Source organism: Sminthopsis crassicaudata, chromosome 3 (genome assembly GCF_048593235.1).
Source record: "Sminthopsis crassicaudata isolate SCR6 chromosome 3, ASM4859323v1, whole genome shotgun sequence".
Classification (NCBI taxonomy): Eukaryota; Metazoa; Chordata; class Mammalia; order Dasyuromorphia; family Dasyuridae; genus Sminthopsis; species Sminthopsis crassicaudata.
This window is the reverse complement of record NC_133619.1, coordinates 604,497,382-604,518,345: the sequence shown is the minus strand read 5'-3', so window position 1 is coordinate 604,518,345 and position 20,964 is coordinate 604,497,382. Positions and strand designations below refer to the sequence as shown.

Below are 20,964 nucleotides of genomic sequence, written 5' to 3'. Positions count from 1 at the left end.
GGTCTGACAAATATGGTATGGTATGCTTACAGCACAAAGATAGTGATGGGGAATAGAGATTGCTTGTGAAGCCTGAGAGTTCTGGTCCTCAATAATGTTGTGAGAAAGGCCTGAGGCCTCTTACAAGGGCTTGCAATGGAGTTACTTTCCCCTTTGGTCATCATGATGTGTAAGCCATTGTGAAGATAGGATCTGTGGACTAATCGCTGGTACTCCCAGACACCTCATCATGAAATAAACATCAATAACAGTTATGAAGTCATCTTATCTGAACTGTAAACACAGCTGATCCTAGCTTTGGATCTGTACAGGAGAATGCTGGGAGGGCACTTAGCAACCAACAGAAATATAGTTATTAGTATCTGTGTCTTTTTCCTCACTACATGATAAGTTTCTCAAGTGGAGAATCTGTTGTCTCCTCTGACAAATAAAGAGAAATTATAACCTCTTCCCCCCACCCCCCGCCCAAGATGGTTGTATAGCTTAAGAACCAGGAGAACATTGTACAAGGTTATATGATTATCAACTGTGAAGGACTTGGCTCTTCTCAATGTGGTGATTCAAAGCAATTCTAATAGACTTGGGATGGAAAAAGCCATGCACACCCAGATAGATAACTATGGAGACTGAATGTGGATTGAAGCATAGTATTTTCACTTTTTTGTTTGTTTCTTTGTTATTTTTTTTCTTATGCCTTTTCCCTTTTGGTCTATTTTTTCTTGTACAACATGACAAATTGGAAATATGTTGAAAAGGATTGCACATATTTAACCTATATCTGATTGCTTATTGTTTTGGGGAGGAGGAGAGAAGGGAGGGAAAGAGAAAAGTTAGAAACACAAAGTCTTACAAAAATGAATGTTGAAAACTCTCTTTACATATATTTGGAAAAATAAAATATTAACAAAAAAAAGGCTAGCTTATTTTTATTCTGTTTTGAACTCTCTGAGCCCAAAAACCAATTGTACTTTCCATGGAGGTAGGTTGAATGAATAGGTCAAGCTAAGACCTCAATTGTGGCTTCTTCTTGCCCTGCTAAAGGCTGCAGTGTTCCCTCTCTGGCTCAGACCTCCTATACCCAGCAGCATGGCCCAATACACAAAGGATTTGTCTGAGGAAACACCTACAGCAAAGAGGGACCACAAAACACACAGGGAAAGTACTGAGGAACCTTAAGCTCCACATCTGGGTGACCCAACAAAACTTTTAGTCTTCTTTCTTTCTCCTCCTGGGGGCTAGCCTCCAAAATGCCAGCAGTATAGATGTCTCCCTGACATCTATGAGATGCTGTCTGCCTGGTGGCCTGGCACAAGAAAGCCCAGATTGTTTGGACCGCAGCAGCTGCCTTCCTACATCCACAGCCTAACTTCTGGTTTTCTTTGAGAGGCTAATATTCCATTTAGAGGATAAGAAAATAGATCCAAGGCTCTCTTTAAAGGGTGGGATCCAGACACAACAAAGCTTCCCAGGGTATTTTGCTCAAGGCCTACAGGAAACAAGGTGGTGAGCTATTGAGCCCCATACCTCATCCTGTCCTGCCCCCCAACAGTACCCTCTAGTGCTTTCATATTCAATATGACCAATTTCCCTAGAAGTGCCAGAGAAGTTTGCCTGGCCACTTGGATAGATGTCCCCCTATCCTGGACCAGGGATAATTATCTGTTTCCTTTATCCTCCATCAGACACTGAATAATTCTGGGATACACAGAGGCCCAACTGTGTAATTGGACCAAAGTTGCAGCGTGTGTCTGCATCAATTAGGAGTTATGTTGGGCTTCCTAGTTCCTTCCCAAGTCCTGCATAGAGCCGCATCTGTCTCTAACACTCCCACCCTAAACCCTGCTACTAGTATCACCAAGTCCCCTCTTGAAATCTCCAGGTCCTTCATCCCAAGGAGATGGAGAGACAGATAGACTCAGGAGGCTAAAGCCCCAGAAAATTTATACAAGTGGTCACTTTTCCTCTTCATGTAGAAAAAAAAATCAGATTTATTCTGCTTGACCTCACTGATGGTAAAGGTAAATGGTGAGACAATGACTAGAATGCATCAAGCCAGAAAGACTTGAGTTCAAATCCAACCTCAGACACTTCCTAGCTGTGTGACTCTGGGCAAGTCACATAACCCTGTTTGCCTCAGTTTCCTCACCTGTAAATGGATATAATAACACCCACCTCTCTTATCTCAGTACCTGGCACATAGTGCTTATTTCTTTACCCTTCCCACCCAATAGGTGGACATTAGCATTCCCTAACAATTAGAGCTGTCCAAGAATGCAGGAGGTCGCCCAACCAGTGGAGACAGGATGACTACTGGTCAAGGTTCCTGAAGAGCTCTGACCACACATGAGGATTTATCCTTGTATCTCCGGAGGCAGCCAGGAGCTCTTACCACTTCTTCCCACGTGGAAGGATTTTTCTTTGTTGCTGCCAGGGCCCGGACTCCTTTCTTCTGAACTAAGTCCATCACTTGACAAATCATCCTCTTCTTCTGTAGACCGAAGAGTATGAGGTGATTTTTTAAGGGAGGTAAGGGATTAGGCAAACTCTGGAACCCAACTGTCTCAGGGTTCAGGGTGTTGGTTTAGGGGAAGTAAGGGTTTTTCCAAGGAAAGAGAGGATGAGGTCCCAATTCTTTGAAAGGCTGTATCCAACTCTCACAGTGACCAGGCCAGAGGGAAAGCCCACTGGATAGTCGGGTGCATTCATTTCTAAAAGGGATTCCAAGAAAACAGTCATTCTTGAGAATGCTGGTAGGTCAGGTGAGGGGAATGCCAGAAATAGGCCCTATAGGCCAGCTCCTGGGAAGGACTGAGATGACAAGGAGGAAGGAAGAAAGAAGATAGGGACAATCCCTGTGTGTAAAGGTCAGGAGTGGAGCTAGAAAACCATAAAGCAGGGAGTCCAGTTGGGGTTTTCAAAAAGAATGCAGAAGGGAGGATAGGATTAGGAACTCAATCAGTAATTTTTCCTGTCTAGTCCATACCAAACTGACAAAAGGCTGGAGGAGTAAAAGACCATCAGAGAAGACTGAGGTAGACCTGAAGGAATTGAGGGAAACAAGGAAGTAACAGGCACTTTGGGGGATCAAATCGAACAAGGGGGATGGATTGAAGGATTTCTGTAAGGAAGCACATCCAATCATCCTATGGAAGGTGGTTTGCAGATGGCTAACAGGATGGTGGAGAATAGGACTGTGGAGGTGGGGACTGGGTTGGGAGGGGAGGGAGGAGAGGAAGAAGGGAGACATGATGGGGACAGGAGGAGAAGGGAACCCTAAAGAGGCATCAGTCAGCCCAGCTGTCAAATAATTCAGGTGGAAGGATGGCAACTGAAGTTTCCTCTCCAACTTCAGCCTCCCTCACCTGCCAGCATGAGGAGTATGGAGAAGAGGCTGTTAGTTTTCAACCCTTTTTTTTTTCCTTTGTTCATCTGTTCCACCCCAAGCAGCATCCAGGACAAGAAGATAAAGATCAATTAGAGCTGACACTCACCACCAAAGATTTTCATCCGAGAAGATAATGCTCTCCTCCTAGAAATCCAAAGGGGCAAAAAGGAAATGCCAGTTAGAAACTGTCACACTTCAGTCAGCAACATCACCACCCCTGCCCATTGGCCAGGCTCCCCAATCCTGGATCCAAAGGAACTGAGGAGAGGTGGAGGCTAACTCCTTCCTTCTGCTTTGGGAGCACATGCCAGGGCCTCCACCTCAAGGGAACCACCCATCTGGAGGATGGGAGCAAAAGCAGGATTGATTTGAGGGCTTGGCATCCTATCCCTGGTTTGCTTTTAGACATCCAAAAGAATGGGGGTGGGGGAAGAATTGAGAAGCAGTTTCAAAAATAAATAGGTTGGAGCCTAGAGACCTCCACCAGAGGAAGGCCTGCTGTGGGTATAGGTCATAAGAATTGATGCCTCCCTTCCCTTCCTTGGAGAATACAATAAAGGCACTGAGGCATAGGAAATATAGTGAGCTGGGTGCTAGGCAAGCAGCGAGAGCTTGGGGCTGAAAGCCTCTGTTACTAAATGGGATGGGCATCAGACACACTGGGTTTTAGACCCAGAATGTGGGTAACACATTTGGGCTCTCAAGTCTCGGTTTCTTCATCTGTAAAATGGGTAGGAGGTGTAGTGTGGCTAACTGAATCACATGAGAAGATAGGTAAAGGTTTATAGAAATGTGGGTTAAGATTACGGAGGTACTTTGAAAAACAACACAGCGCCACCCCAGTGTTAAATGCTTGTGACACTCATCATCTGCCACGGGGAAGCGACAATCGTCTCCAACAGAGGAAAAGTGTCCCAAGGACCTCTCTGGGTCCACTGTGCTTGTGAGGTGCTAGGGAGGGGTTCAGCGATCCATTAGCTTTTCTTGTTAGTTACTCCTCAACATTGGCAAATGTGAGTTTCTGGGTTCTGTTCTGATGTAGACAGAACTTTCCAGGTAGGAGGGGTGTTCAGCATTGGAAGGGTAGCCAGCAGAGGCTATCTATCCTCCAATTAGCCGCAGAAAGCCAAAATTATCAGCCCATGGCCAGAGGCCCAGACAGGGCCCAGAACTCCCAGAAGAGCATTTGCTCCTTTTTCGGGCCTAGGCAACAGATTCTCTCTGGCTGTGCTCCATACTCACACCTGCTCCCCCCCCCCCCCGCCCCCCAGCATAGCCATCGGCCTCGAGGCTGCCCAACAGGGGCTGATGCTTACCCTGAATTCTGGACATCTGACTGCAGAGGCACCCTCCGAGTCTTGGAAAGTGAGGCCAGAGGGGAACTCATAGGTGCTAATTCTAGATCCTATCTGTCAGGAGGTCCCTGAAAGCAAACCGAAAGAAACCCCTGGGGATGTGAAGGGATTTACAGTCACCACCCTAGCACAGGGCGAGGACCTCCTCCACCACCCTTCCACAGCTGTGCCCTGCGACCATCCCCAAGAAGCAACTGCCACTGTGGGAAGCCTCTGCCCTCAACTCCTGGCACTGGAGGCACAGGTCACAGAATCTCTGAGGGGAAGCACCTGGTATCAGAGGTCATCTGGAACAACCCAGGTCCAAACAGGTGTTCCCTCTAGACCCCTGCCAACAGAAGGGGACCTCCTTCCTGGTGGAGCAGCCTCTATCCCTTTGAGCTGCTCTGATTCAAAAGCGCTTCACACTCACATCAAGCCTCTAACTCCCGCTCTATACCACACTTCTGTCCCCAACACATATACACACACACACACAGATGCACATGCAAAGATACACATACACATAGACACATAGAGACACACAGATGCACATGCAGAGATATACATACACACATAATAGACACACAGATGCACATGCAGAGATACACATACACATAGAGACACACAGATGCACATGCAGAGATACACATACACACACATAGAGACACACAGATGCAATGCAGATACACACACAGACACACACATAATAGACACACAGATGCACATGCAGAGATACACATACACACACACATAGAGACACAGAGATGCACATGCAGAGATACACATACACACACAGAGACACACAGATGCACATGCAGATACACACACATAATAGACACACAGATGCACATGCAGAGATACACATACACACACATAGAGACACACAGATGCACATGCAGAGATACATATACACACATAATAGACACACAGATGCACATGCAGAGATACACATACACACACAATAAACACACAGATGCACATGCAAAGATACACATACACACACAATAGACACACAGATGCACATGCAGAGATATACATACACACACATAGAGACACACAGATGCACATGCAGAGATATACATACACACACATAGAGACACACAGATGCACATGCAGAGATACACATACACACACATAGACACACAGATGCACATGCAGAGATACACATACACACACATAGAGACACACAGATGCACATGCAGAGATACACATACACACACATAGACACACAGATGCACATGCAGAGATACACATACACACACATAGAGACACACAGATGCACATGCAGAGATACACATACACACACATAGACACACAGATGCACATGCAGAGATACACATACACACACACATAGACACACAGATGCACATGCAGAGATACACGTACACACAGTAGACACACAGATGCACATGCAGAGATACACATACACACACATAGACACACAGATGCACATGCAGAGATACACATACACACACATAGACACACAGATGCACATGCAGAGATACACATACACACACACATAGACACACAGATGCACATGCAGATACACACGCAGACACAAACATAGACACACACAGATGCACATGCAGAGATTACATACACATACACACACACACTTAGCTTCCTGAGACTTCTTGAAGACAGTTCCACACTTGAAGACAGTTATGTTCCCCTTCCCCCCAGGGGAAAAGCAGCCACACCTAACAACTAGCACAGGTCCTGAAGCACCCAGTAAACACCCCTCTTCCTTCCTGAGGTCTTTTGGGGCTCCATGGCCTCTTTGCCCGCCTTCCTGCAGCTGGTTGTGATCCCCCAACCTCATAGCCCCTTACACCTTCCTCCTGTCCTCCTACAACACATTCTCTAGGCAGGGCGTGTGGGCAGTGGAAAGAACGCCTACTTGGACACCAGAAGGCCTGGGCTCCTGTCCTGGCTCTGCCACTGGCCCCTGAGGTGACTAGTCCCTCCACATCTCCTCTGCAGGGCCCACTTTCCTCATCTCTAAAATGGCAATAGTCATAGGGCACCACATACTTCACAGAGTCAATGGCAAGGAAGAGCTGCCTTGTACCTTGCTCTTCCACATAATAAGTGTCTGATGACTGCTCATTGAATGAGCGCAGAGAGATGATACCATCCCATGCTTTTCTGCTTCTTACCACAAATTAATCCTTTTCCTGCCCTTCTCCCCACCTCGCAGTCGGGTGGTTGGGGGCCCCAAAGCCCCATTGTATCCTGCATAATGATCCCCTGTTGGGCAGGATGGAGATCACAGGAGCCTGCTAGCAGCTCCTCTGCTCTCAGGACATAGAACTACATTGAGCACAACAGAGAATTCAAGGGAGGCAGGGAGTACTAGACAAATTCTCCTGCTGAGGGAGAAAGTGAACAGAGCATGGTGAAGAGGGAGAGGAAAGCTGGGAGTAGTCTAACATACATTCTAACTTTCAGGAGAGTGGATTCAACAATCCCAGTTTAACATTCTCTGGGAGAAGTCAGTCTAGGAAAAAGAGCAAGAGAGCAAGAATGAAATTCTGAAGACACAAAGCAAAAATCAATTCCAGTGAAGAGGAATGAGGAAAAATAGTTGTGAAAGACCAATGTGGAGACATAACTATGCATTCAACTTAGATGTTTAAGACAAGAAGAGAAGATAAAAATGGGGTAAATGATAGAAAATGAAAATAAAATCCTGGCAGAGTTTTTCTAAGGAATCAAGTGAGAAAAGGCCAATGCTTACATTGGGCTGAATCTGGAGAAAAAACTAGAGGTCACAAAAAGGAGAGGTTTTTTAAAGCTACATTAGAAGAACAAGGACGACCAGAGAAGGGGCAGGACTATTGCTTAGCATATACAGAATAACAACAAAAACAGAAAGATGACTGGGCTGTTAAACTAGTTTTCTCTGCCAAGAAGAATGATCTTAAATTGGAAAGGTGAAAACAAATATGGCTAATATGGGTTTTGTTACAACCTCCAACCATGGGCCTCTACTAAGCATGTTTCTTGTCACATTCTGACCATACTGTATCAAGTAGGAAAGATAGGAATTTCTTTGCAGACTCTATTATTAGTTTTTTGTCTTATTATATAAAAAGATTTGAGCTCCGCTGTCTATATTTTGATAAAGAAATGCACATTAAAAGAGAGAGACAGAAACAGAAACAGAGAGACAAAGGGAAATATGAGCACTACTCATTGTCTGGTGAGTTCAACTCATTTGACCCAGCCTAATATATTAGAAGATTTTGGAAGAACTAGTGGAGTTGTTGAGCCACTGTCAGTAATCTCTGAAAAAAATGTAAAAAGCAGAAGAGGTATTAAAGGATTGGAGGACAGGAGGGAAAATGTCCCATTTTTAATAATAAAAGAGATAAAATCTTCAAAGGATAAGTCAGTAAGTTTGATTTCTGTTCCTAAAAGAATTTAAGAACATAGCATCATTAGTGATCAATGATTAGTGAAAAATCAAGAAAAGGAAATACAAGGATTAACAAAATCCACTTTGAGTCCTTTTGTTTGGGGTTTGGATTTTTTGGACAGGTTTAAGGACAAACATTGAAGTTAAAACTTAAATACTTTGGCCACATAATGAGAAGACAGGATTCGGCGCAGAAGGCCCTGATACTGGGAAAGAGTAAAGGGAGATGGGCAGGCAAAGGATGAGATGCCATGGGAACAACAAATGTGAACTCAGACAGACTGCAAAAGATGTGGTGTGCTATGGTGCATAGGTGGGCTAAACTGATAAAAACTTTTTTTGTTATTTAGTCCTTTCAGTCACGTCTGACTCTTTGTGATCCTACGTGGGATTTTCTTGGCAGCTCCTGGAGTGGTTTGCCATTTCCTTCTCCAGTTCATTTTGCAGATGAAGAAACTGAGGCAAACAGGTGACGTGACGTGCCCAGCATCACACAGTAGTAGATGTTTAAGAGCAGATCTGAATTCAGGAAGATAAGTTTTCACAGTTTCAAGCCCAATGCTTTATCCACTTTGTCACCCAGGGGCTTGGACAGCTGACACATAGAATACAAAGTGCTAACTTATTGTCAAGGTGGAAGTTCTCCAAAGGTGACCCCCGGGTGCTGGGCTTGGCCCTGGGTTGTTTATAATTTTTATGGATGAATTCAAGAAATGGGCCACAGGCTCAATCAATGTACAGATGACATAAACCTAGGAGAGAATACACTAGATAACAGAATTCAAAAGAGATCTTTTCAAGTTAATGCGCAGTGACACAACATAAGATTAAGTTTGATAAAGATGAAAATCAATAAAGTCTTACACTTGGGCTAAAAAAAAAAAAAACAACCAGTGAAAGTTGGAATGAAAGAAAGAATGGCTGCTCGGCTGTTAATCTGAAAAGATCCAGAGGCCTTAAGAGAGGGCAAGCTGAATATGACAGTTCTTAGTGCAACCTTTCCTGCTCCAACCTTTGCTGACCTCCACCCTCACACCTTGAACTGCCTTTCAAACATCCAGAACTGGATTCCAATGTAGACATTTTAAATTCCACATCATTTCTCCCCAGATCCTCCCCAACTTCTACCTTTCCAGTTACTATAAAGGACAAATCCATCCCCCCAATCCCTTACAACCCAGAAGCCACCCTGGATTCCTCGGCATCTCTCACCCAAGCCTCTGCCAGGACCTGCGGATGCCACCTTGCAACAGTTCTCACATTGGCTCCTTTTCCCTATGACCGCCATGCCCTGGCGCAGACCCTCTCCCTATCACGCCTCAATGACTGCAATAGCCTGCTGGTGGGTCTGCCTGCCTCTAGTCTTTCTCCCAGTTTTCTCTCAGTTATAGGTTTTCCTAACATCTAGGTCTGGCTGTGTCCCCGCACTCCCTACTCAATAAACCTCGTAAAACGTTTGGCATCCAGAGCCTGCTAACGCAGTCCCCTTCTACCTTTCCAGTCTTCTTACACCTACTCCCCCACAGGTACTTTTGGATCCAGTGGCTGGCCCTGGGCCTCTACCTCGGCCCCGCATTCCCTCGGGTTGTCGCCCATGGCCAGAATGCTCTGACACTGACCGCCCCGCTTCCCTTGGGTCCTTTCCCAGGAACCTTCCCCAGTGCTTTCCCGCTGCTAATTATCCTGCACGTGGCGCCGCCCTGGTTACTGTGGGCCAGCTCCCCGAGGCTGAGGGTTGTCCTGGGCCCGGAGCACAGTGGGCACCAGAGAGTGATTAGTTAACTGGGTGATGTGTCTGTTACACCGCAGTCGCCAAGGAGGCTGCGCCGCCGTTGTCACTTCGGATTCTCGCGACCTCCCTGGGGGTTTCTGGGCAGCTCCTGGAGTGGCGCGTCTGTCACAGGTGGGGGAACCGGGCAGGGTCCAGGCCTTGCCCAGGGCCACGCGTTTAGTAAGTGTGAGGCCGGACCCAAACTCAAGCAGGCGACCCCGGCCGGCGCGGGGCCGCGCTGCCCACAGAGAAAATGACGGTCCCGAACTTTGCTGCGAGACCCCGCCTGGATGTTACTTCTGGTCTTTCCCGTGCCCCTCTTAGTAAGGACAAAGACAAACAATCCCCTCACTACGGAACCTGGACTAAGTGGCAGGGAGGCGGGGGAGGAGGAGTGCACCGGGGAAGAGCTTTAACTAGACGGAGAAGAGGAGGAGCCCCAGAAGGCGGAGCGGGTGGGAGTGGCAGAGACAAGTTTGGGATGGGAGCCGCAAGGCGAACTGCGGAAGGGAAGAGTGAGGCATCCGACTGGAGCCAGCTCGAAGCCCCCGTCAGCCCCTCCCCTCAGAAGTGGCCTCTTCCCTTTAACCCCCCGCCCGCGGAGTCCCTATACTGGCCTTGTTCCTCTGCTGGACTACCGAGGGCAGGGACCAGGTCTTCTGCTTTGTATCCCAGATCCTAACCCAGAGAAAGTGCTCCATGAACACGGAGTTAATGGCCCTCCCCGCCCGAACCCCGCAGTCCCCTCGCTCCGCCGCCCCACCTCCGCGCTCCCCGCGAGAGAGCAGGCTCTCCCCCATTCCCTTATGAGCATCGTGATTCTCGTCACTTCGCGCGGCCCGGCTCTCTCACGGACCGAGGCTTCAGCGATGTGGTGCCTTCAGGCCAGGCCTGGGGGGAAGGCCCCGAACAGGGGGACGGGGTTCCCCTCAGACTCGGGGTTCCCCTCAGACTCGGGGTTCCCCTCAGACTCGGGGCTCCCCGAGGGCAGGGGCTGTGTATCCCCTATAGGCTGGAGGGCTCCCGAGGGCAGGAGTTATTCTTCCCTTTCTAGACTGGGGGGCTCCCGGAGGGTTCCCCGAGACCAGGGGCTGTCACTCCTACCAGACCGAAGGCTCCCCAAAGGCAGGGGCTGTCTCCCCTTTCTCATTACGTTTCCTATCGCAGCGTGACATCATCACTACGCGACCCCAACCCTCCCCCTTCCTCAGCTCGGTCGAGCCCATACAGTATCCCTCTTCTCAAAGCTCAGCCGACCCGTTGTCATGGTAACTAGAGCTCGGGTCTCTACTAGACAGGACTTGGGAGGGGAAGAAAGCTCCCTAAACCGCCCCAAACTACGCTTCTGTGACTCACTCAGTCCTACTGTGAGCTCCAGGAACGGACTCTCGGGGAGAGAGGACACCGGGCTGCTTGGGGGTCACTAGGGACAGCGAAGGCCTTTGGCGGGGGACTCACCACGCCAGGGCACTGAACCGGCCTGGCAGCACCGCCATCTTGTTATCAGCGCGGTCACCACGGCGACCGAGGGCTCCATGATTTTTATTGGTCAGTAGAGCAGTCGCCTAGTAACGAGCCTACCGAAGGTGGGTATAATACTCTGTCCTTAAACCTAATTGGTGATTTCAGTGTCCGGGCTCTTTCCGGGAATTGCAAGTCCGACTCCACGGTAATGGCTCTCGGATGATCTAAAGCGGCAGGATGGGGAAATTCGATTGGATAATTAATCTGTCAATCAGTTTCTTTCTACGCCCCTCTGTACGGAATATTCTGCAGGGGTGGGAAACGGTCTTCTGTCCTCAAATTCCCCCCCCCACCCCCCAGGCTGGGGTTAAGTGACTTGCCCAGGGTCACACAGCTAGGAAGTGTTAAGTGTCTGAGACCAGATTTAAACTCGGTCTTCCTGAATTCAAGGCTGGTGCTCTATCCACTGCGCCACCTAGCTGCCCCCTTCTGTCCTCAAATATGATTGGTTAATTCAGTTCGCGCCGTTTGTGGGACTGCAAATCTCAGACGGGTTTAAACAGAAGAAAGAGAGGTCAATCAGTCTCAGACGATTGGACAATCCTCCTGCCAATCATCTTGTTTCTCAGCCCTTCTCTTTCTTCCGCCTTCTCTCAAAGAGAAGGCGAGTACTGGAAAGTTTGGTCCTAACGCCCGATGTGGGCGGGCCTGCCTTAGAGGAGCGTCCTTTTCCGTTAGAAAAAAAAGTGGGTCATTAGCGCAAGAAAAGAAATCACGAAATAGGAAAATATATCTTTGCATCAAATATCTGTGATATCAATTAATCAGCAACATTTATCCGAAGTTTCCCGGGGTTACAAGGACAAGGAGAACCGGCCTGCGAGGGGAGATGCCGATGACTGGAGTCTACGGAGACTCGAACCCGGGAGCTCCCAGAGGACGCACGCGATCCAAGGCTACGAGCCTAAAGGCAGATAAACTTAAAATCACACTCCCAAATCACGAAAAATCAGAAAGTTGCAGATTAAAACAAATTTAATAATTTAAATTTAATAATTAATAATTTAATTTAATTTAATAATTTAAATTAAGAGATTCCAGCTCTGCTGTTAAAGTGGCAAACGTGACAAGGGACTTTCTGTGAGAGATCTGTGCAAAGACTACCATCTTTTTTTTTTTTTTGGTGAAATTGTGATGGTTCAACGCCTCTAAAAAAAAAAAAAAAAAAACAGTCATTAAACTAGTGTCATAGGGAAACAGTCAGGAAGATTCGCCCGAGTCCAACTGCAGCTCCGATCGGTTCACCCCGCCTGCCTCAGTTTCCCCATCTGTAAAAAGGAGCAGGAGAAGGAGACGGCGAGCCAAGAAAATCTCAAATGAGAAATGACTGAACAACAACAAAGATCTCGTTGTCCTGCACATACACCAGAGGAAGTCAGAAACAAACGTGTTTATATGAGATGGATTAGATAGCTAGAGAGAGAGATGGAGAGCAAGCATTTATTAAGCACCTACTGTGTGCCAGGCACTGTGCTACACTCAGGGCACACAAAAAAAGGGTTTTAAAAAAAAAAGCTCACAGTGCGGTGAAGAAAACATGTAAATAATATGCACAAATGAGCTAATTACAGGATAAGTTGAAAATAATGCACAGAGGGAAGGCACTAGAATTAAGAGGGATTGGGAAAGGTTTGTGTAGAAGTGGAATTTTAGCTGAGACTTGAAGAGAGCCAGAAATGAGGAAGTAGCGTCACAGTTGGAAGACAACTAGACCCAATGCTTGGAGTGAAAGGAACAAGAAAGGGGCCGGTGTCGCCCTGAGTAGCGGAGAGATGTAGAATGTCAGGGGGTGGGGAGGGGGCTTTGGAGGCCAAACAGAATCGGGGGCTCCATCCTGAGGCTCAGCGCCTGCGAGGAAGCTCTGCAGACTGGAGCAAGTGCCGCGAGAAGCCAGAGGGAGGAGGGCGGGGTGTGGGGCGGTGGGGGGAAGTGAAATCCCCGGTGAGGCAGCCCCAGTGCACCAGAGCTTCGCAAACTAGAGAAGCATTCGGAGCCACAGAGTGGGAAGAACATCATGCCCGAGACAGGAAACAGAAGTCACATATGCCAGGCACAGGCAGGAAATCTGGCCGGCTAGGCCGGATCTGAGACACTGCGGTCAGCGGCAGTTACTGATAAGGGCTCTCCAGGCTTGTGGCTCTGGCTGATAGTTGCCCTCAGTCCGTGTTGCTCCTCTCCTCCTCCACTCCAGGTTCCTCTTTTAGAATATGATGTATTTAACATGCATTGGACTACCTGCCATCTGGGGGGGGGGGGGGGGAAGAGGGAAAACTTGGAACAGAAAGTTTTGCAAGGGTCAATGTTGTAAAATTACCCATGCATACGTCTTGTAAATAAAAAAGCTTTAATACAAAAAAAAAAAAAAAATAGAACAAGGATGTCAGAGTTGGGGCCTATGAGACAAATAAGGCCAGAATAAGATCAGAAAACATGTGATTTGAGAGCTGGAAGAACCTTAGAACCCAGAAGGTCAGAGCTGGAAGAACCTTAGAACCCGGGAGGTCAGAGCTGGAAGAACCTTAGAACCCAGGAGGTCAGAGCTGGAAGAACCTTAGAACCCAGGAGGTCAGAGCTGGGAGGGCCTTTAGAACCCAGGAGGTCAGAGCTGGGAGGGCCCTTACAACCCAGAAGGTCAGAGCTGGGAGGGCCCTTAGAACCCGGGAGGTCAGAGCTGGGAGGGCCCTTAGAACCCAGGAGGTCAGAGCTGGGAGGGCCCTTAGAACCCAGGAGGTCAGAGCTGGGAGGGCCCTTAGAACCCAGGAGGTCAGAGCTGGGAGGGCCCTTAGAACCTAGGAGGTCAGAGCTGGAGGGCCCTTAGAACCCAGGAGGTCAGAGGGGGGAGGGACCTTAGAACCCAGGAGGTCAGAGCTGGAGGGCCCTTAGAACCCAGGAGGTCAGAGGGGGGAGGGACCTTAGAACCCAGGAGGTCAGAGCTGGGAGGGCCCTTAGAACCCAGGGTGTCAGAGCTGGGAGGGACCTTAGAACCCAGGAGGTCAGAGCTGGGAGGGCCCTTAGAACCCAGGAGGTCAGAGCTGGAGGGCCCTTAGAACCCGGGAGGTTAGAGGGGGGAGGACCCTTAGAACCCAGGAGGTCAGAGCTGGAGGGCCCTTAGAACCCAGGAGGTTAGAGTGGGGAGGACCCTTAGAACCCAGGAGGTCAGAGCTGGAGGGCCCTTAGAACCCGGGAGGTCAGAGCTGAGAGGGCCCTTAGAACCCAGGAGGTTAGAGGGGGGAGGACCCTTAGAACCCAGGAGGTCAGAGCTGGAGGGCCCTTAGAACCCAGGAGGTCAGAGGGGGGAGGGCCCTTAGAACCCAGGAGGTCAGAGCTGGAGGGCCCTTAGAACCCAGGAGGTCAGAGCTGAGAGGGCCCTTAGAGCCCAGGAGGTTAGAGGGGGGAGGGCCCTTAGAACAGAAAATGTCAGAGATCAAAGGCAATTTAGGGACCATCTAGATCCCCTTTACAGAGGAAATCACTAGAAGTGAGGTTATGTCTCCGCCTAGCTTCCCCTCAGACTGATGTGTGTTGCTATGAAGCAAACCACATGACTCCTCTGGGCCTCAGTTTCCTCACCAATACCATGAGGATGGCAAAACTTCTACTCTCTCCTTCACTGGGTTGTTTTCAGTAAAAGTATTTTGTAATGGTTAAACCCTCTATGGAAATGTGAGTTGGTAATTGTATTAAATTTTATTTGGGATTCTTTCAGAACTAGGTTTCTCTTCCCACCACCACCATTATCACAGGCCCTTAAAACTGATCTTTTAGCAATTATTTTTTAAAATCAAATTTGGCAACAATGGGGACCTTAGGAAACTTTTTATAACAAGGAGGTAAAGGATTTAGGTCCTTTTCTGATCCCCAGATAGTCCCCGGGTCTGAGCCTTCCTATAAGGGATTCTTTATAGGCCACAGTGACCTACTGAAAACCACTTTCCTTCCCCAAAACCCAGATCAGTTTCATTGTTCTTGGTGTAAATAGGTACAGGAATGAGACAGAGAAGTGAAACTTGAGGTTTTTAGTGAAAATAAAAAACTAAAAAAAGATATTTTTCCCTTCCTCCCCAACCTATACTCACTTACCCACATACATGGCTAGAAGATGCATTCTCTATCAGGTGCATATATGTAGTCAGTTATAATTGATATGAAGTAATTGATATGAAGCATTTATCAGCAAGCACTTCCTATAATACTGTCAAAGAAATATATAGAATTTTACAAGACCCATCAATCAACAGAGGCACCAAGCCACAATCCTGTATGATTATAGAAATGTCCATCTAGAGCTGCCAGAAGTCTTTGAGGTCATCAAGTGAAAATACTTTGAAATAAAAGGATTAAGTTGGTTAAGGTCATCCATGTAGGTAGAAGAAATAGGGGTTTAAAATAAGGTCATTTCAACTTTAAATGCAGTATTTTTCCCACAGCACAAACTCATAATTCATTCCATACTATCCTTACCTCCCTCTTAAAAATTCTTAATGAACATCAACTAAAACAAGCACTTTCAGAGACAGAAGTTTGAACATGAAGTTACATGTCTCTACTGTGATGAACTGAGCATGGTACCTAGTACATAGAAGGCGCTTATGCCCTTCCCTCATTCCCTCATCCCTCATTATGGATAGTTTTCCTGTCATTATCTCATTTTATTTTACATTTAACAGATTTAACTAAACCACAAAGAAAGTGGTTGCCCAATGTCAATAGTCACATGGTTGAACCCTCTAGTTTTATTTTCCTCTTTTTAAAATGAAATTTTATTTTTAATAAGCATTTATTTCTCTGCCTTCCTCCAACAGATTCCTTATACACTACTAGAAACCACTTCCCTTCCCCAGAACCCAAAAGAGAAAAAAAATCCCCACAGGAAAAACCTTGTAACGAGTATGCATAGACAAGCAAAATAAACTCCCACGTTGGCTTTGTACAAAAGTGTATTTCTGGTTTTGCTTTTCTTTTTAATAAATTCAACATATTGTTTTCAAATCTGACCTGTTTTTCTATGACTTCAGGCCTTCCTTTGTTTTTTTACAATGTATTTCACAAACATATTTCAATGACTTTTTCCTTCTTTCTTTCTTTCCTTCCTTCCTTCCTCCCTCCCTCCTTCCCTCTCTCTCTTTCTTCTTTCTCTCTTTCTCTCTTTCTCTCTTTCTCTCTCTCTCTCTCTCTCTTTCTCTCTCTCTCTTTCTTTCTTTCTTTCTTTCTTTCTTTCTTTCTTTCTTTCTTTCTTTCTTTCTTTCTTTCTTTCTTTCTTTCTTTCTTTCTTTCTTTCTTTCTTTCTTTCCTTCCCCTTTCTCTCCTTTTTATTCTTTCTTTTCCTTCTTTCTTCCTATTGCTAGCTCTTCCTTTCCTTCCCCTTCCTAAAGTGGAAAAAAGAAAAATAAAACTCTTGCAAAAATATTCATAATCAAAATAAAAGAAATTTCTACATTGACTGCCAGAAAAGTATCTTCTCCTACAGCCTCAATCCATTTCCTCTGTCAGGAGATAGAAAGCATGCTTCCTCATTGTTCTTCTGGAACCTTTCATACAATTCCATTTTACAAGGACATTAGACAAACATTTATTCAGTGCATATGGCCAGCAAGATTCCAGATTTTTCATCTGAGGACCAGCTAAGCTAAATATGGAGAGCCAAATCCTTGTCAATTTGCCTACCAGAAGCGAAACAATGAAATCCTATAAATGCCCGATGGGAGCAATGCTCATATAACACAGATCCAGCTCTCAATCTAAGGGCCATAAAATGAAATTTACACAAATAACTAAATCCTGGGTGGAGACTGTGACAGCTACAAAGGAGAGGAGGAGACAAAATGTGATGAGAAATTCAAGGAAAGGAGATATCAACAATTGGAGCATAGAGGAGACTAGCCCTTTTTCATTTTAATATTTAATATTTTAATAAATTTAAATTAAATTTAATAAAAATTGGAGAGATTCAGAAGAAGCTAGGATCAAAGAATTCCATTCTATTTGAAGAACATTTATTAAGCACCTACTGTGATTATGGCAAGAGGCAGCAGGGTATAGTAAATAGAGAAGTGGCCTGGAAGCTAAGAAGGCCTGGGTTCAAGTATCATACTGGTTGTATAACTGTGCAAATAATAATAATAATAAATTTGTTGTTCAGCTGTTTCATTCATGTCTGACTTTGTAATTCCATGTGGGGTTTTCTTGGCAAAGATACTGGAGTAGTTTTCCATTTCTTTCTCCAGTTCATTTTACTGAGGCAAAGAGGGTTTATATGACTTGACCAGGATCACACAACTGAGGCCAGTTTTGAAAGAAAGTCTTCATAACTCCAGAATCAGAAAACTGTCCACTGTACAGATCACTTAACTCAGGCAACACACTGAGCAGGTGTCAATCTACACTAGAAAAGGAAGATTCTTTCCTAGGAAATCCCTATCCCAATAAAATAGGCTTTAGAGCATGCACAGTTTTTCCCTGCGTTCCACCACTTCAACACATGGGAAGGCTTGGCAATGAATTTCCCAGAGCTGAAAGGATGGATGGGCAAGGTGAAAGGTTGTAACTTAATTTGTACATGAGAGGATCCACACATTCCCTCCCTCCACACTTTTTGTTCTCTTCCTTGTGGTTTTCAAGTGAGGGGAGTTATAGCTAAGGAGAAAGGCCGAAGCCCTGTCTCTAACCTGATGATCAGGTGCCTCTTTCTCAGTGAATGAGTCTCTAGAGATGGAGTAGATCAGCTTATGATCTTGTGATCTTTGAAAGATTAGAAGAAGAAACAGGTCCCCTTAGCAACTTGAGTCACTAGCTGAGACTGCTTGAGTCAACAGTAGCAGTAGCTGAATCTGGTGAAGAACCAGCCTTGATTGATGAGCTACTTGCTTGACCTATCCCAGCGGGGGCTTAACCAGCAGCAGCCAAAACATTCTTTTGAGAGTGATCTGTCTAAAAAGGAACTTGGTGGGGCTCTGTGAAGGGAGACTTGCAGGGCCCAGTAGCTCTCAGCCCCAAACGTTCCTCAAAGTTTGAGCCCACTCTTCCCAGAGCTTTGGGATCTTTCTCTTTGCTTTATGTCCTCACTAAATATCCTTTTGTAAAAACTAGTGGATATCAATCGATATTGGGAGTGAGAAGTATGCTGGGTGATAGCACCAGACATCAAATTCCTCCAGGTTGCCCCCTGAACATCAAAGGGAGAAGAAATCAATTGTCCTCCTCAGACTAAGTGCACTCATATGACTAGAGTTACATGACTAAGCTCAGAGGAGAATGCTGCATACAAAAAATGTTTTTATGTGGGACAGTGGGTAGAGGGTTCAGGATGAAATGAGATGACCTACATAAAGCAGCTTGCAAACTTAGATTGTCAATTCCTTGAACTTGTATTTTACCTCTTATTGTATCCTCAGTACTTAGCGTGGGTGTTGGCACATAGTAGGCACTTAATAAATGTTTATTGACTGTTTACTGAAAGTATTATATAAATGAGCTAAAAAACTAAAGTTTCACCAAAGTTAAGTGATTGAACAAAATTATATTTTTAGTAAATATTGGAATTGGACTTTGAACACTAACCTCTCAACTCTAAGTCTGGATCAAAGGAAAGGAAATAGGCCATACTTAAGAGCTCACAGATGATAACCACTCAGAGATGGACCCATTTTTACACTAGAAAGGAAGTGTTGGGTTCAGTCTTGGGTGGGTGGAAAAAGCTTAGGAATCTCTGTTGACTAGGGGAGGAGGAAGGAGGTTATAAAGTAAGCTAATTCTGCCCAAGTTGTTCCTTCCCCAAATAGTAGGCAGCCCCCTCAGCCTCAGGTTCCTCCACCCCCACTTCCTGTTCCTGCTTTCTTCCCCCCTTCTAAGTCTCAATTCTTCTTACTCTAGAGTGAGGTCACAAAAGAAGCACATAGGCCCCCAAAAGTCAGATCTTTTCCCAGGTCAACTCAAATGAGTGGAGGTGGAGAGATTCTGTTTCTGTTTTTAGATTTGTTATATAAAGCCCATGCAAATGATAGCATCAAAAGGAAGCTTGAGGGCCTAAAGGGGATATGGAACTGATTGTAACCCAAAGGTCCTTTCACTTTAGGAAACAAATGCACAGATACTATATGGGACGGTGTTTAGGGGCCTGGGGAGCAGGGCCCTTTGGAAGAAGTGAAGAATATAAATCAACTCCTGCACTCCTGTACTGCAGAGACCCTTCCTACTCTGAACCCAAGATGGCTAATTCCACTGAGTTTCTTTCATTGTGGGCCATTCCTTTCACTAAACTAGAGTATCAACCTGCAGGGAGCACAGAATGCTAGTAGGGACTTTAAAACAGTGTTGGGATCAGGAGAGAACCTAGAACATGCAATATTAGAGCTAGAAACGGACAGAGAACCTCAGAACTGGTAAGAACTTTAAAACGCAGACTGTCAATCCTAGGAGAGATCTTAAAACACAGACTAGGAAGGAGCTTAGAACACAGAATGTCAGAGCTGGGAGGGCCCTTAGGACATAGAACATTAGAAATGGAAAGGATCTCAGACCATATTAAGGCTGAAAAGGCCCTTAGAACACAGAAAATGAAAACATTTAGTGGCAGAAATGAAATTGGAACTCAAGTTACCTGGCAGTCGAGTCAACCAGCATCTAATACATATTAGTCATTTGTCATTAAGTGACAAATTTTCATATTCCATAACTTATTCAGCCATTCTCCAATTGATGGGCATCCATTCAGTTTCCAGTTTCTGGCCACCACAAAGAGGGCTGCCACAAACATTCTTGCACACACAGGTCCCTTTCCCTTCTTTAGTATTTCTTTGGGATACAAGCCCAGTAGTAGCGCTGCTGGATCAAAGGGTATGCACATTTTGATAACTTTTTGAGCATAGTTCCAAATTGTTCTCCAGAATGGTTGGATTCATTCACAACTCCACCAACAATGTATCAGTGTCCCAGTTTTCCCACATCCCCTCCAACATTCATCGTTATCTTTTCCTGTCATGTTAGCCAATCCGAGAGGTGTGTAGTGGTACCTCAGAGTTGTGTTAATTTGCATTTCTCTGATCAATAGTGATTTGGAGCCCATCTTTTCATGTGGCTACAAATAGTTTCAATTTCATCATCTGAAAATTGTCTATTCATATCCTTTGACCACTTATCAAATTGGAGAACAGCATTCTCTCTTTTTTACCAAAAATCTCTGTTGGTGGATGATGTCTGTGCCAGGAACCAAAATATTCAGGTTCTTGAACCACCTTCACCATTCACTTGCTGTGTAATCTTGGGCAATGTGCTACTCTTTTCTAGACTTCACTTGCTCCCTCTATAATTTGAAATGATTGGACAAATGGTCTCAGAAGGCCATTCCAGCCCTGACCTTCTAGGATTCTGTAGCTCGAAGTGAATAGTTATATGACTTTGGCCAAGGCATTGCTTCTCCTGGGTCCCAGGTTTCTCATGTGAAAAATGAAGGGGTTCTATCAAATTCCTTCTAGCTCTGACATCCTGGGTTCTAAGGGCCCTCCAACTCTGACTTCCTCTGAAAAGTCAG

General features: G+C 45.9%; 1 protein-coding gene across 27 annotated transcripts in view; it reads right to left on the bottom strand.

Annotated features, from left to right (window-relative positions):
• The window catches only part of UBXN11 (UBX domain protein 11), a 41,394-nt gene extending 29,954 nt beyond the window's left edge, over positions 1 to 11,440 (bottom strand). For 3 of the 27 annotated variants that reach the window (XM_074305721.1, XM_074305723.1, XM_074305744.1), the window contains exons 1-5: positions 11,271 to 11,439; positions 10,532 to 10,592; positions 4,702 to 4,832; positions 3,492 to 3,529; positions 2,390 to 2,488 (exon numbers count right to left, since the gene is read on the bottom strand). In XM_074305721.1, the coding sequence (XP_074161822.1) occupies positions 2,390 to 2,488; positions 3,492 to 3,529; positions 4,702 to 4,772 (208 nt within the window). In that variant the 5' untranslated portion in view covers positions 4,773 to 4,832; positions 10,532 to 10,592; positions 11,271 to 11,439. Of the gene's footprint in view, positions 1 to 2,389; positions 2,489 to 3,362; positions 3,530 to 4,701; positions 4,833 to 9,706; positions 10,237 to 10,531; positions 10,593 to 11,018; positions 11,076 to 11,270 lie in introns of those variants that run through there. The other 24 variants (XM_074305722.1, XM_074305727.1, XM_074305735.1 and 21 more) reach the window with 16 other exon arrangements.
• Between the last annotated feature and the right edge of the window lie 9,524 nt (positions 11,441 to 20,964).